General features: G+C 35.4%; 1 protein-coding gene across 1 annotated transcript in view; it reads left to right on the top strand.

Moving 5' to 3' along the window:
* Positions 1-17,988, top strand: part of LOC100368767 (uncharacterized) — a 32,090-nt gene that overhangs the window by 7,380 nt on the left and 6,722 nt on the right. Inside the window, exons 12-25 of the mRNA XM_085497416.1 lie at positions 268-437; positions 8,077-8,170; positions 8,942-8,995; positions 9,218-9,319; positions 9,518-9,646; positions 9,731-9,865; positions 11,045-11,173; positions 11,845-11,979; positions 12,139-12,327; positions 12,878-12,976; positions 13,201-13,320; positions 13,880-13,987; positions 17,106-17,270; positions 17,487-17,564. Coding sequence (XP_085353542.1) covers positions 268-437; positions 8,077-8,170; positions 8,942-8,995; positions 9,218-9,319; positions 9,518-9,646; positions 9,731-9,865; positions 11,045-11,173; positions 11,845-11,979; positions 12,139-12,327; positions 12,878-12,976; positions 13,201-13,320; positions 13,880-13,987; positions 17,106-17,270; positions 17,487-17,564 — 1,707 coding nt within the window. The remainder of the gene's footprint in view (positions 1-267; positions 438-8,076; positions 8,171-8,941; positions 8,996-9,217; positions 9,320-9,517; positions 9,647-9,730; positions 9,866-11,044; positions 11,174-11,844; positions 11,980-12,138; positions 12,328-12,877; positions 12,977-13,200; positions 13,321-13,879; positions 13,988-17,105; positions 17,271-17,486; positions 17,565-17,988) is intronic.

Genomic DNA, 17,988 nt, shown 5'->3' with positions numbered 1-17,988 from the left:
ACTGTCGCTATTTACATGTAGGTTTAATTCAAAATATTTCCACATATTTCCAAAGACCATGTGCAATAATTGTTAATAATTTTGATCAGAGTTGCTGTGTGAAACCTTCAAATTGAGTGTTACCCCAGTAATTCAAAATTGAAATAATTGATGATGTCATTTATAATATTTGTTTTGAAATGAAACGTTCCTCCCATCATTACTAAATCTATATTGATTATGTCACAAAATGGTAGTATAATTGTTGTCTACTCATTTACTGTTTAGAATCAGTCACATATCCAAGAAAAGGAGTCTGTCATCAATGATGTACAAAGACAGTTAACTGATGTTCAGCAACATTATCAAACAGAAGTTTCCACCAATGATGAATTGAAAGTACAGCTCAGGGAAAAGCAAAACCAAATTGAGGAGGCAGGCAGACAAATGGACAACAGGTATGACCATGTAGTGTATTTTTGGTGTCAGTTGAGGCAAGAATCACATTGCTGCTACAATGTGGTTAAGATCTTGTGTCAAATACAGTTTCAGGAATCCTTCCTTGAATGCCTACATGAATATGCCAATAAATCTTTGTCATGAAGGATGCCACTTATTTCTTTTGAAAGTTAATTCTGTCCATAGCCATATTGTTAATTCTGTCCATAGCCATATTGTCAATTCTGTCCATAGCCATATTGCCAAGGCTGTCCATAGCCATATTGCCAATTCTGTCCATAGCCGTATTGTCAATTCTGTCCATAGCCATATTGTCAATTCTGTCCATAGCCATATTGCCAATTCTGTCCATAGCCATATTGTCAATTCTGTCCATAGCCATATTGTCAATTTTGTCCATAGCCATATTGCCAAGGCTGTCCATAGCCATATTGTCAATTCTGTCCATAGCCATATTGTCAATTCTGTCCATAGCCATATTGTCAATTCTGTCCATGGCCATATTGTCAATTCTGTCCATAGCCATATTGCCAAGGCTGTCCATAGCCATATTGCCAATTCTGTCCATAGCCATATTGTCAATTCTGTCCATAGCCATATTGTCAATTCTGTCCATGGCCATATTGTCAATTCTGTCCATATCCATATTGTCAATTCTGTCCATAGCCATATTGTCAATTCTGTCCATAGCCATATTGTCAATTCTGTCATTAGCCATATTGTCAATTCTGTCCATAGCCATATTGTCAATTCTGTCCATAGCCATATTGCCAATTCTGTCCATAGCCATATTGTCAATTCTGTCCATAGCCATATTGTCAATTCTGTCCATAGCCATATTGCCAATTCTGTCCATAGCCATATTGTCAATTCTGTCCATAGCCATATTGTTAATTCTGTCCATAGCCATATTGCCAATTCTGTCCATAGCCATATTGCCAATTCTGTCCATAGCCATATTGTTAATTCTGTCCATAGCCATATTGCCAATTCTGTCCATAGCCATATTGCCAATTCTGTCCATAGCCATATTGTTAATTCTGTCCATAGCCATATTGCCAATTCTGTCCATAGCCATATTGCCAATTCTGTCCATAGCCATATTGTTAATTCTGTCCATAGCCATATTGCCAATTCTGTCCATAGCCATATTGTTAATTCTGTCCATAGCCATATTGCCAATTCTGTCCATAGCCATATTGCCAATTCTGTCCATAGCCATATTGTTAATTCTGTCCATAGCCATATTGCCAATTCTGTCCAAAGCCATATTGTCAATTCTGTTCATAGCCATATTGTCAATTCTGTCCATAGCCATATTGTCAATTCTGTCCATAGCCATATTGTTAATTCTGTCCATAGCCATATTGCCAATTCTGTCCATAGCCATATTGTTAATTCTGTCCATAGCCATATTGCCAATTCTGTCCATAGCCATATTGCCAATTCTGTCCATAGCCATATTGTTAATTCTGTCCATAGCCATATTGCCAATTCTGTCCATAGCCATATTGTCAATTCTGTTCATAGCCATATTGTCAATTCTGTCCATAGCCATATTGTCAATTCTGTTCATAGCCATATTGCCAAGGCTGTCCATATCCATATTGTCAATTCTGTCCATAGCCATATTGTCAATTCTGTCCATAGCCATATTGTCAATTCTGTCCATAGACATATTGCCAATTCTGTCCATAGCCGTATTGTCAATTCTGTCCATAGCCATATTGTCAATTCTGTCCATAGCCATATTGCCAATTCTGTCCATAGCCATATTGTCAATTCTGTCCATAGCCATATTGTCAATTTTGTCCATAGCCATATTGCCAAGGCTGTCCATAGCCATATTGTCAATTCTGTCCATAGCCATATTGTCAATTCTGTCCATAGCCATATTGCCAATTCTGTCCATAGCCATATTGTCAATTCTGTCCATAGCCATATTGTCAATTCTGTCCATAGCCATATTGCCAAGGCTGTCCATAGCCATATTGTCAATTCTGTCCATAGCCATATTGTCAATTCTGTCCATAGCCATATTGCCAATTCTGTCCATAGCCATATTGCCAATTCTGTCCATAGCCATATTGTGAATTCTGTCCATAGCCATATTGTCAATTCTGTCCATAGCCATATTGTCAATTCTGTCCATAGCCATATTGCCAATTCTGTCCATAGCCATATTGTCAATTCTGTCCATAGCCATATTGTCAATTCTGTCCATAGCCATATTGTCAATTCTGTCCATAGCCATATTGCCAATTCTGTTCATAGCCGTATTGTCAATTCTGTCCATAGCCGTATTGTCAATTCTGTCCATAGCCATATTGTCAATTCTGTCCATAGCCATATTGTCAATTCTGTCCATAGCCATATTGTCAATTCTGTCCATAGCCGTATTGTCAATTCTGTCCATAGCCATATTGTCAATTCTGTCCATAGCCATATTGCCAATTCTGTCCATAGCCATATTGCCAAGGCTGTCCATAGCCATATTGTCAATTTTGTCCATAGCCATATTGTCAATTCTGTCCATAGCCATATTGCCAATTCTGTCCATATCCATATTGTCAATTCTGTTCATAGCCATATTGCCAATTCTGTCCATAGCCATATTGCCAATTCTGTCCATAGCCATATTGTCAATTCTGTCCATAGCCATATTGCCAAGGCTGTCCATAGCCATATTGTCAATTCTGTCCATAGCCATATTGTCAATTCTGTCCATAGCCGTATTGTCAATTCTGTCCATAGCCATATTGTCAATTCTGTCCATAGCCATATTGTCAATTCTGTCCATAGCCGTATTGTCAATTCTGTCCATAGCCATATTGCCAATTCTGTCCATAGCCATATTGTCAATTCTGTCCATAGCCATATTGTCAATTCTGTCCATAGCCATATTGTCAATTTTGTCCATAGCCATATTGCCAATTCTGTCCATAGCCATATTGTCAATTCTGTCCATAGCCATATTGTCAATTCTGTCCATAGCCATATTGTCAATTCTGTCCATAGCCGTATTGTCAATTCTGTCCATAGCCATATTGCCAATTCTGTCCATAGCCATATTGTCAATTCTGTCCATAGCCATATTGTCAATTCTGTCCATAGCCATATTGTCAATTTTGTCCATAGCCATATTGCCAATTCTGTCCATAGCCGTATTGTCAATTCTGTCCATAGCCATATTTCCAATTTTGTCCATAGCCATATTGTCAATTCTGTCCATAGCCATATTGTCAAGGCTGTCCATAGCCATATTGTCAATTCTGTCCATAGCCATATTGTCAATTCTGTCCATAGCCATATTGCCAATTCTGTCCATAGCCGTATTGTCAATTCTGTCCATAGCCATATTGCCAATTCTGTCCATAGCCATATTGCCAATTCTGTTCATAGCCATATTGCCAAGGCTGTCCATAGCCATATTGTCAATTTTGTCCATAGCCATATTGCCAATTCTGTTCATAGCCATATTGCCAATTCTGTCCATAGCCATATTACCAATTCTGTCCATAGCCATATTGTCAATTCTGTTCATAGCCATATTGTCAATTTTGTCCATAGCCATATTGCCAATTCTGTCCATAGCCGTATTGTCAATTCTGTCCATAGCCATATTGTTAATTCTGTCCATAGCCATATTGTCAATTCTGTCCATATCCATATTGTCAATTCTGTCCATAGCCATATTGCCAATTCTGTCCATAGCCATATTGCCAATTCTGTCCATAGCCGTATTGTCATTTCTGTCCATGGCCATATTGTCAATTCTGTCCATAGCCATATTGCCAATTCTGTCCATAGCCATATTGTCAATTCTGTCCATAGCCATATTGTCAATTTTGTCCATAGCCATATTGCCAATTCTGTCCATAGCCGTATTGTCAATTCTGTCCATAGCCATATTGTCAATTCTGTCCATAGCCATATTGCCAATTCTGTCCATAGCCATATTGCCAATTCTGTCCATAGCCATATTGCCAAGGCTGTCCATAGCCATATTGTCAATTTTGTCCATAGCCATATTGTCAATTCTGTCCATAGCCATATTGCCAATTCTGTCCATATCCATATTGTCAATTCTGTTCATAGCCATATTGCCAATTCTGTCCATAGCCATATTGCCAATTCTGTCCATAGCCATATTGTCAATTCTGTTCATAGCCATATTGCCAATTCTGTCCATATCCATATTGTCAATTCTGTTCATAGCCATATTGCCAATTCTGTCCATAGCCATATTGCCAATTCTGTCCATAGCCATATTGCCAAGGCTGTCCATAGCCATATTGTCAATTTTGTCCATATCCATATTGTCAATTCTGTTTATAGCCATATTGCCAATTCTGTCCATAGCCATATTGTCAATTCTGTCCATAGCCATATTGTCAATTCTGTCCATAGCCATATTGCCAAGGCTGTCCATAGCCATATTGTCAATTCTGTCCATAGCCATATTGTCAATTCTGTCCATAGCCGTATTGTCAATTCTGTCCATAGCCATATTGTCAATTCTGTCCATAGCCATATTGTCAATTCTGTCCATAGCCGTATTGTCAATTCTGTCCATAGCCATATTGCCAATTCTGTCCATAGCCATATTGTCAATTCTGTCCATAGCCATATTGTCAATTCTGTCCATAGCCATATTGTCAATTTTGTCCATAGCCATATTGCCAATTCTGTCCATAGCCATATTGTCAATTCTGTCCATAGCCATATTGTCAATTCTGTCCACAGCCATATTGTCAATTCTGTCCATAGCCATATTGTCAATTCTGTCCATAGCCGTATTGTCAATTCTGTCCATAGCCATATTGCCAATTCTGTCCATAGCCATATTGTCAATTCTGTCCATAGCCATATTGTCAATTCTGTCCATAGCCATATTGTCAATTTTGTCCATAGCCATATTGCCAATTCTGTCCATAGCCGTATTGTCAATTCTGTCCATAGCCATATTGTCAATTCTGTCCATAGCCATATTGTCAATTCTGTCCATAGCCGTATTGTCAATTCTGTCCATAGCCATATTGTCTATTCTGTCCATAGCCATATTGTCAATTCTGTCCATAGCCATATTGCCAAGGCTGTCCATAGCCATATTGTCAATTCTGTCCATAGCCATATTGTCAATTCTGTCCATAGCCGTATTGTCAATTCTGTCCATAGCCATATTGTCAATTCTGTCCATAGCCATATTGTCAATTCTGTCCATAGCCGTATTGTCAATTCTGTCCATAGCCATATTGCCAATTCTGTCCATAGCCATATTGTCAATTCTGTCCATAGCCATATTGTCAATTCTGTCCATAGCCATATTGTCAATTTTGTCCATAGCCATATTGCCAATTCTGTCCATAGCCATATTGTCAATTCTGTCCATAGCCATATTGTCAATTCTGTCCACAGCCATATTGTCAATTCTGTCCATAGCCATATTGTCAATTCTGTCCATAGCCGTATTGTCAATTCTGTCCATAGCCATATTGCCAATTCTGTCCATAGCCATATTGTCAATTCTGTCCATAGCCATATTGTCAATTCTGTCCATAGCCATATTGTCAATTTTGTCCATAGCCATATTGCCAATTCTGTCCATAGCCGTATTGTCAATTCTGTCCATAGCCATATTTCCAATTTTGTCCATAGCCATATTGTCAATTCTGTCCATAGCCATATTGTCAAGGCTGTCCATAGCCATATTGTCAATTCTGTCCATAGCCATATTGTCAATTCTGTCCATAGCCATATTGCCAATTCTGTCCATAGCCGTATTGTCAATTCTGTCCATAGCCATATTGCCAATTCTGTCCATAGCCATATTGCCAATTCTGTTCATAGCCATATTGCCAATTCTGTTCATAGCCATATTGCCAATTCTGTCCATAGCCATATTGCCAATTCTGTCCATAGCCATATTGTCAATTCTGTTCATAGCCATATTGTCAATTTTGTCCATAGCCATATTGCCAATTCTGTCCATAGCCGTATTGTCAATTCTGTCCATAGCCATATTGTCAATTCTGTCCATATCCATATTGTCAATTCTGTCCATAGCCATATTGCCAATTCTGTCCATAGCCATATTGCCAATTCTGTCCATAGCCGTATTGTCATTTCTGTCCATGGCCATATTGTCAATTCTGTCCATAGCCATATTGCCAATTCTGTCCATAGCCATATTGTCAATTCTGTCCATAGCCATATTGTCAATTCTGTCCATAGCCATATTGCCAATTCTGTCCATAGCCATATTGTCAATTTTGTCCATAGCCATATTGCCAAGGCTGTCCATATCCATATTATCAATTCTGTCCATAGCCATATTGCCAATTCTGTCCATAGCCATATTGCCAAGGCTGTCCATATCCATATTGTCAATTCTGTCCATAGCCATATTGCCAATTCTGTCATTAGCCATATTGCCAATTCTGTCCATAGCCATATTGCCAATTCTGTCCATGGCCATATTACCAATTCTGTCCATAGCCATATTGCCAAGGCTGTCCATGGCCATAGTGCCAAGGCTGTCCATAGCCATATTTTCAATTCTGTCCATAGCCATATTGTCAATTCTGTCCATAGCCATATTGCCAAGGCTGTCCATGGCCATAGTGCCAAGGCTGTCCATAGCCATATTGCCAAGGCTGTCCATAGCCATATTGCCAAGGCTGTCCATAGCTATATTGCCAAGGCTGTCCATAGCCATATTGCCAAGGCTGTCCATAGCCATGTTGCCAATTCTGTCCATGGCCATAGTGCCAAGGCTGTCCATAGCTATATTACCAAGGCTGTCCATAGCCATATTGACAAAGCTGTCCATAGCCATATTGACAAAGCTGTCCATAGCCATATTGTCAATTCTGTTCATAGCCATATTGTCAATTTTGTCCATAGCCATATTGCCAATTCTGTCCATAGCCGTATTGCCAATTCTGTCCATAGCCATATTGTCAATTCTGTCCATAGCCATATTGCCAATTCTGTCCATAGCCATATTGCCAAGGCTGTCCATGGCCATAGTGCCAAGGCTGTCCATGGCCATAGTGCCAAGGCTGTCCATAGCCATATTGCCAAGGCTGTCCATAGCCATATTGCCAAGGCTGTCCATAGCTATATTGCCAAGGCTGTCCATAGCCATATTGCCAAGGCTGTCCATAGCCATGTTGCCAATTCTGTCCATGGCCATAGTGCCAAGGCTGTCCATAGCTATATTACCAAGGTTGTCCATAGCCATATTGACAAAGCTGTCCATAGCCATATTGACAAAGCTGTCCATAGCCATATTGACAAAGCTGTCCATAGCCATATTGACAAAGCTGTCCATAGCCATATTGCCAATTCTGTCCATAGCCATATTGTCAATTCTGTTCATATCCATATTGACAAAGCTGTCCATAGCCATATTGTCAATTCTGTCCATAGCCATATTGTCAATTCTGTCCATAGCCATATTGCCAATTCTGTCCATAGCCATATTGTCAATTCTGTCCATAGCCATATTGCCAAGGCTGTCCATAGCCATATATTGCCAAGGCTGTCCAGACCTTTGTTGTTTTGCTAAAGGCAATGTCTTTATATTCACATTTCTTATCATCATTTCTTACAAAAAGTACGATTTATTTACAGAGATGGCAAATTGAAAGAATTGCAGGAATCAATTAGGAAATACAAAGAATCTGTTGAGAAGCTAGAAGATGAAAGAACAGAGTTAATTGCAAAGGTGAGTTGTTTGATTTTTATTCTGTTATATCTTGCCACATTTGAGAGCACGACGACACACTCAGTCAATCAATCTTTATTCAGTACTGGGCCTTGACTCATCATACAATATTTAAAAATACATAGGTAGAGATGTTTTTACAGAGAAAAAGAAACACATACTACTGATTACAACACCACAAAAAAAGAAAAAACAATAATGATAAATCAATTCACATGTAAAGAATGAATAAATCAGTAAAATATAATTACATTTTACTGGTAACTTGTCTCATAATTATCTTGTCTTTTGAATGCTTGTAACAAGTATATAGATAAGAGATGAACACTGTTGCTATATATGAACACTGTTGCTATATATGAACACTGTTGCTATATATGAACACTGTTGCTATATATGAACACTGTTGCTATATATGAACATTGTTGCTATATATGAACACTGTTGCTATATATGAACACTTGCTACACTTTAACTGCATACATGTAGAATAATCAAGTTTCAGATCTTTTGTGTCTGTATTATCCTAACATCCATCCATCGCTACCTACAGAGAAAAAATGCTTCTGAAATTGTGGGAATCCACACTGTTATTTTATCAGCATGTTAATTACTACATGTGAAATGCTTCATTATTGTGTGTGGACTATGTGATTTAGTTGTAATTCTGACTGACATATGTGACATGAGAGTCAATGAAGTCCAGGGTTTAGTAAAGCTGTGCTTTCATTCTCTTCTTTTATGTTACTTAATAATTTCTTTATATTATAGATTGAAGCTGGTGATGGAGTAGAAACAGCTATCAACCAACTAAAACAAGAAAAGGTAATATCTTTTCACCCCTGAGTTCACTATAAGAGATATAATTATAATTGAATGTTTTATGGCATGGTGATTGAAATGCCTGCCAATTCATGCTTCTACATTATGGTAGCTGTGATTGTAAGATATCATAACTATACTCTATTATGGATTCCATTAAGAGCATTTTAAAAGAAGAATCAGTATACTCATTAATTAATGTGAAGTAATTTGATGATTTCTCAGACTGAACTTCAAGAGAAACTGAACAGCAGTGAACAAAGTCTGGAGCAGCTGTCATATGACAACAGTGAAAAGATAGAAGCTGTACACAAACAGTTAAATGAGGTAAATCGAATTAATTATATTCAGATAATGTTAAAAAAAAGTCACAAATCATTTTTAAGTACTATTACATGAAGACAATAACATTTGATACTGGTATTTGATTTGATTCGCTGGAAATGTCATGTGACTTAAGGTCATATGTCACTGTCTGCTTGCAGCCTTTAATTCACATTCTTAACATCACTTTTTTTTTTACAGACCAAATCTAAACTTGCTGAAACAACAGACAAGATGAATAAAATAGACAGCAGTCTGAAAGATCAGATGAATAAGCTCTCATCCTCTCAAGAAAAAGTTGCAAGCCTTGAAACAGAACTTAAGGAGAAGGTAAGGCTTGCATCATGATAAAAAAATAAATTCACCACTTCAAGGTATTTTCTCATTTTTAAATTAACATACTTGTCCTTTCAGACTGAATGCTTGATGGCAACGGAGGCAGAGAAAGTTAGCCAAAAATCTGATTTAGAAAACCAGATAAAAACTGCACAGAATGCTGTTGAAGATAAACAAACTGAACTGACTCGAGTAGAACAGCAATTACAGAAGGTGAGAGTATTTACAAAACTTACACAATATTCTTAAGCTAATAATAATGTTGGTAAAAAAGAATATTGCATTCTGGACCTGAAGGTGATTGTTGGTGGTAGATTCTTTTAGTTTTCGTATAAAAACCACCACAGGCTTTCATAATGTCAGATTTAATTGTACTGTCAGATTTCTCTTCATACTATCAGATTTAATTGTACTGTCAGAGTTCTCTTCATAATATCAGATTTAATTGTACTGTCAGATTTCTTTTCATACTATCAGATTTAATTGTACTATCAGAGTTCTCTTCATAATATCAGATTTAATTGTACTATCAGATTTCTCTTCATAATATCAGATTAAATTGTACTATCAGATTTCTCTTCATAATATCAAATTAAATTGTACTATCAGAGTTCTCTTCATAATATCAGATTAAATTGTACTATCAGATTTCTCTTCATAATATCAGATTAAATTGTACTATCAGATTTCTCTTCATAATATCAGATTTAATTGTACTATCAGAGTTCTCTTCATAATATCAGATTAAATTGTACTATCAGAGTTCTCCATAAATTTAATTGTACTATCAGAGTTCTATTCATAATATCAGATTAAATTGTACTATCAGATTTCTCTTCTTATGCTTAAATTTAATTGTACTATCAGAGTTCTCTTCATAATATCAGATTAAATTGTACTATCAGAGTTCTCTTCATAAATTTAATTGTACTATCAGATTTCTCTTCATAATATCAGATTAAATTGTACTATCAGATTTCTCTTCATAATATCAGATTAAATTGTACTATCAGATTTCTCTTCATAATATCAGATTAAATTGTACTATCAGAGTTCTCTTCATAAATTTAATTGTACTATCAGAGTTCTCTTCATAATATCAGATTAAATTGTACTATCAGAGTTCTCTTCATAAATTTAATTGTACTATCAGAGTTCTCTTCATAATATCAAATTTAATTGTACTATCAGATTTCTCTTCATAATATCAGATTAAATTGTACTATCAGAGTTCTCTTCATAAATTTAATTGTACTATCAGAGTTCTCTTCATAATATCAGATTAAATTGTACTATCAGAGTTCTCTTCATAAATTTAATTGTACTATCAGAGTTCTCTTCATAATATCAGATTTAATTGTACTATTATTATATTTCTGTTCCTACTAATAGATTACAGGTGAGCTGGATGTGAAAAATGAAAATCTGATTAAATTAGAAGAAAGTCATAAGGAGTTACAGAAGGAATTTGGTGTTCAACAACTGAGAATAACTTCCTTGGAAGGTGAATTGCAAGAACAGGTAATAATTTGATGTAGTCAAACTTGGCTTTGTGTCACCTGTCTTCATCGATGCTGTTGAATTATTACCGTGAAATCTGTATTAGAAGCCGTGTCCTTAGTAGAAGTCGCAACCATTTGAGAACCGAAAATTCATGATTGCTTATATGTGTAGATGCTGTTATAGAATCCGCATCTCCTCTGTTGCATTGTACCATTTTAATGGAAACCGCGGCTTCTGATACTGATTTTACAGTACTACATAGCAAACCATGTTGCTACAGGTCACAGTATTGCTGCAGAGCACTGAGTTGTTACAGAGAACTATGTTGTCCCACGTACTTGAGGCGAATAATCCCGGGGGTGGGGGGGTGTCACTCTGATTTTTCAATATGACTGCTCTCGGGGTACTAAATTTACATTGCGTCTGCAATATCGGGTATGGTTTGCCAATGTGCTGCCAGCCCTAGGGGCCTATTATTTTTTAGCAAGAATGCACATGGCGTAAGGTTTTAATATAGGGTGACATAGGGTGATGAACAGCACATTACCATGTAGTAAAACAGCACAACATATGACATGAGTCAATTGCTGACATGTAATAAAACAACAATAAATACATGCTTTTATTTTTTAAAGGCAATTGATATATGATATGTTTCAAGTAGGTCATCATGATGTATTTAATTCCAGGTGAAACTAGTATCCAATACAGAGGAAGCCAAATCAGTGTTAAAAACAGAGTTGGAAAAGCAAATTAAAGAGATACAATCAAAGCTTGCGGAAACTGAAAGTAGACTCAATGAAGAACAAATTAACCATCAAAAGGTAGATTAAACACTGTGCTTATAAAACATCTTGTCAGTGCATTGAACAAATATTGTATTACATTTATGTACATGTACGTGTATGTATGCTGTATAGTTGAATTGATCTTTTCTTTGAGCAATGCTTGTCTTGTTATACAATTCTTTGTGTATACTCCAGAAAACTTCAGAATTTACAGAATTATGTGAAAAGTTTTCTGAACTGGAGACTAAATATACGGCGAAAGAGGAGAAAATAGCATTAGTGGAGGAAAGAAATAACAAATTGTCAGAAGATTTGAAAAATGCTCACAACACGTTACAACAAAAAGACATTCACTTTGATGAACTTCAACAGGAAGTACAGAAGGTAAGATGCATATAATACAATGATATATCGTCATGTCTAAACCGCAATCTTACGAATGTAACACTTAACCTTTTCACCACCAGTTCCCTCTTTTCCTCACAAATTTGCAAAATAGTCCTGTTTATAGTTTGCACTTTTTTTCTGAAGATTTGGACACAAATAGCCAAATTTTTGGAGTAAAAACTGAAAATTTACTAAAATGTTGTCTGTTAGCTCCAAAATTAGGATTCATTTGCATAAATAATGAAGAATATAAAAAAAAAGTGGAGAAAAATGTTGGCGAGAGAGTCTGGTGGTTAAAAGGTTAAAACACAGTCTTACAGAAACGTCTAGGTTCTGGCATGGCTTTGAGCAATCATGACTTGGAGAAGGATCTCCCAGGGTCATACTGGCTACTAGAGGGCGCCACTTCTGGTAGACCCATAGATATAGAATTCGATTCCAACTAAACCCATATTTGTCAACGATATCTAAATAATCAAATTTGTGGTGGTATTTGGTAGCAATGCCAAAATCAAATTTTGAATCTATCCTGAATCTGGTTTGTTAGGTAACTGCGGAATACTCTGAGAAACTCAAGGGAATGCAAGAAGAACAACTGAAACTGAGTGAAGAATCTGTCAAATATAAAAAGGAAGTGGAAGAAGAGGTACATGTATAGAATACATTGTTTAGTCTGTCTCAGTGTGTATCTGTTTTACTGATCTCAAAAGTTTGGTATATTTGTGCTTTGGAATTATCCACAGATGTGATCAGTTTGCATAAAATCTGAAGAATTACAGTTACACAGTTTCAGTTTCAGATTATTCTGATGCTTATTTATGAATAAAATTGAAAGGATACAGATTTTTACTTATTTTTTTTTTTCTCCAGTACAATAAATTAAAATCAGAGAAAACACTTGTTGTGGATTCGTTGAATGAAACTAAAACAATTCTGGAAGATAAAAACAAGGAATTTGCAGAGATGAAGAATATCTATGAAGACGAAAAGGTAATATAGAAACTTCCAAAGCTTAGGATGTCAATATCTAAATAAATTGGCAATTCTGAAGTTATAATGTGGTTGTTACAAAGTGTAACATTTCCCATAGATCAATATACAGCATATAAGTAACACAATAGAGGATGGGTTAAAATAGTTTAGTTTTTTTAGACTAAAAACAAAAAGATTAAAAATGATGCTAGATGTAGTTTAAATTTGTTTTAGTTTTTCTGTAAGATTGTTTACACTCTAAGAATATAAAGATTAATGTTTTACATTTAACATTTTCTTTAATACTATTTCTTAAAAGTATGTTTACGTGTCAACTAAGTGTACCATATCTATCTCAAGTAATTTTCATTTACATTGTTCAGGAAACATTTCCTCATTTTTCACCACTTCACTGGTATGTGAAATTGTCAAAAAAACACGTGTAAGGTACATGTTTCCAACAGATGTGCATGATAACTAGAGAAAAAAACATTTCAGTACTTTTGTTGTGTTTCAAGTTTGTATTCATATCTCCTTGTCTATTATATTACAATCTGTCCGTATGTCTTCTCCACAGCAATACATGAAAGCAGAAGCCAGTAGAAAGGTTGAAGAAAGGCAGAAGCAATTATCTGAATTGAACACAGTATTGGCGTCAACACAACGACATCTCAATGAAGCCAAGGTAGATTCATGTATAGTCATTACAGAAAGAGTTAATATTTAATGAATCAACCAAGTGAAGCTTTACATGTACTACATTTAATTGTTTTGCTCTGTGTTCAGCGATCATCTTTGAACAAAGCAAGTCAAATTCTTAGTATTTACTACTGTAAAATACTTTATTTTAGCAGGAAATAATTTCCGCTGAAAAGACTTTTAGGTGTTTTGTATGGAATTTATTTTCACTGATTTTGACGAGTTGAGTGTAAAACTTAGGAGAATATAGATATGTTCGCTAGATTTTATTTTCACTGAATCATCTCTTCAGCAAAAATAGCAAAAATAAGTATTTTACAGTAATTCAATGTTAGTTGATTTGAGATGCAGGACTGAGATTACAGCAGAGCTTCTTCCAGCAAAAGTATATAACCTAACGTAAAAAAGCCAATTACATTTGTAAGGATGTCACAGATGGTTTCAATGGTGTCAGGTCTTTGGTTCGTTATTTAATCTTTTCTCAGGCCGTTTTATTCTTCCAATAAAGAAAATATAATATGATTGGTATTTCTAGAAGCTAGATCTGTATACCAATAATCCAATATGTAAATACTGGACTATGAGACTCTGCGCTTCTTGGTCTTTTATATATGGGTCAAATTTGAAATTATTCATTGATCTTGTTTAAATTTCTTAGATTTTTTTAATCACCCCATGCCTATATGCAATAATTCATGCTTTCTAACATCATATATGTTAGTACTGCTCTTCATACAACCACTAATGCAATCTTTCCACAAAGGTCTTGTTTCATTTAGCAACAGTAACAACTGAAATCCCACTTCATGTTCACGCTGTCTCTGCATGGTTGCTCTCTTCTAATGTGATGGTAAAAGCATCATGCTCCTAAAAGATGGTTTTACTGCTTCATTGCTGAATGGTGTACTTAACTTTCTCATCCATTTGATGAAAAAAAAACGTATTTACATTTACATTCACCGCAAGAATAATCTGCTCGGCAATTTTGTGATGAAAATTGCTGTTTTGCTAACAACATTGCTATACAACTAACAGTATTGCTTATGTTAAATCAAAATAGTGCAACAATCATTTATTAACGCAGACAAAGTGGCGCCTCGTACATGTTAAATTACACTAAACATGTCCAAATCTTTTCGACATGTGTTATTCACTGGTGCACATAGTGGAACATGTAAAGTTCTCTTCAGAAAAAAACTAGACACCATGCAAGGTGCCACATTGTTTTGAATATTGGCCACTTTATCCAGTGTATTCATTCCACTGTGGTTATTGTAACTTTTAAACAAGTTCCTCCCAAACTAGTCACTTAAATTACTCCCACAACTTAGTCGGAAGACATACAATTATAGTAAATTATAATTGTCAATTCAGTTCAGTTTCTCACAAAATACTGCTGTGATAGACATTCTACCTTTGTTTTTAACCTTTTCACCACTAGTTCACCAATAGTCCTATTTATAGTCTGCACTTTCCTTCAGAAGATTGGGACAAAAATAGCCAAATTTTTTGAGTAAAAAATGAAAATTGACTCTAATTTTGTCTGTTGGCTCCAAAATTAGGGTTCATTTCCAGAAATATTTTAAATATAAGCAAAAAGTGCAGACAAATTTGGGAGAGAAGTCTGGTAATGAAATTATCAGCAGTTAATTATGCACGTATACTAATATGCATTCCTTGTTTTCAACAAATCCACCTGAGCTGATATGTGTACAATACAAACACCTGACATATAGTTTCATAAAATTGAGGGATAAATATTTTATGCAAGACTTTGTGGTGCTGTAAATTGAATGCTGGTAGGGGATCTTAAAAAAATAACATTCCCTAGTTGTCATTTAATATTCAGCCAGAAGGTAATAAGTATGTGTGTACATTACTGCAGTCTGTATTGTCTGTATGCAAGTGTAAACTTCAATGGGGTAGTCCTTTCAGTTTGGGATTAATATTTTGATTTTGCATGAACAGTTAGTGGGGAAAAATCCATGTGATCTGCAATCTGCAAAATAAAATGATTTCAACAATATAATTATCATGCCAGGTTTGTTTGCATTCAAACAGTTTGCTGTCCCTGAAATATGATAATGTAGCAGGGTGTGGAGATATGGATGAGTTGATAATCAATACTGCTAGTTGTATGTAAGGGTTTTTAAAAACACTACGTAACATCATTTACTGTAAAACTGGAATTATTCATGCTTTTTTATTTATGTATAATTCATGGGTTAATCGACATGAGAATAATGAATGAAACGTCATTAGTTATCACATCTCCACTCAATGTAGTGTATTGCTTATGTATTGTATTGTATTGTATTGATTACATATAACTGCTCATCACGGTGTAATGGCTAGGTATAGATGATCATGGTGTATTGGTTACATATATAGCTGCTCATTGTAGTGTATCTGTTACATATAGTTGCTACTCATGGTGTATCGGTTACATATAGCTGCTCATTGTAGTGTATCTGTTACATATATGTATATCAGCCTATTGTATATTTGTTACATATAGCTGCTCATTATAGTGTATTTATTACATATAGTTGCTCATTGTAGTGTATTTGTTACATATAGTTGCTACTCATGGTGTATTGGTTACATATAGCTGTTCATTGTAGTGTATATGTCACATATATCAGCCTATTGTATATTTTTACATATAGCTGATCATCATGGTGTATTGTTTTTGTATAGCTGCTCATTGTAGTCTTTTGTTTTGGTTGCATATATTTGCTCATGGTGTATTGATTACATATAGCTGCTCATCATGTAGCTGCTCATTGTAGTGTATAGGTAACATATAAGTATTATGGTGATATGACATCTTAAATTACAGGCAGTGACATTATATAAATTAGCGACATACAATGGTAGTAAACATGATAACAAAAAAAATAATTTTCATTCATATTTTTCCCACTGGTTGTCCATGGTTTTCCCATGAATTTCCCCTGAAATAAAACTGAATGAATAAGTTCTAGCTCTACAGTACTATTGTATGTGTGTGTCAAATGTGACTGCTGGGGTGAAATTACATGGTTGTCAGACCCCCCCAAGTCAGTCATAATTGAATGCACACCTACGCTACTCTGTTGTAGTCTACATTAGAAGAGAAGATCCAGGTAGAGACAGAGTTGAGTGAAAGAGTTGGACAGCTTCAAACTGAGAAGCACGAGTTACAGGAACAGCTTCATTTAAGCAATGAGAGAATCAAGGCATTCCAACACCAGATGAGTGAACAAGATGAAAACTTGGCAAAACAGGTATCAATCTTATATCATGTATAGCAAACTATATAAAAACAATTAAACAGACGGCAGGAATAGTCTATGGTTGTACAATAACCAACACCAACAACACATGAAATGTACACCAATAAACATTTATTGCATGTAATATATTCATGACTAAATTTTTTTTTTCAAAACTCAACACACCACCATTGCTATTCTCTTGTTTATTGTGATTGTATGTAATAGATAAATCAGTGTGAAGAGTTGCAACAACAAATGGAACATAAAGAAGAAGTTCAGAAAGATATGCAGAAGAAAATTGAGGTAATTATTACATTACGCAATACTAGTGTGGGCAGACTGTTTACAATCTGCATATGAATACACTTGTGACTGTTTACAATCTGCATATGAATACACTTGTGACTGTTTACAATCTGTATATGAATACACTTGTGACTGTTTACAATCTGCATATGAATACGCTTGTGACTATTTACAATCTGCATATGAATACACTTGTGACTATTTACAATCTGTATATGACTACACTTGTGACTGTTTACAATCTGCATATGAATACGCTTGTGACTGTTTACAATCTGCATATGAATACACTTGTGACTGTTTACAATCTGCATATGAATACACTTGTGACTGTCTACAATCTGCATATGAATACACTTGTGACTGTTTACAATCTGCATATGAATACACATGTGACTGTTCACAATCTGCATATGAATAC

Source organism: Saccoglossus kowalevskii, chromosome 3 (assembly GCF_978046115.1).
Source record: "Saccoglossus kowalevskii chromosome 3, keSacKowa6.1, whole genome shotgun sequence".
Taxonomy (NCBI): Eukaryota; Metazoa; Hemichordata; class Enteropneusta; family Harrimaniidae; genus Saccoglossus; species Saccoglossus kowalevskii.
Note: the sequence above shows the minus strand (reverse complement) of the source record. Positions and strands in the feature narration are given on the sequence as shown.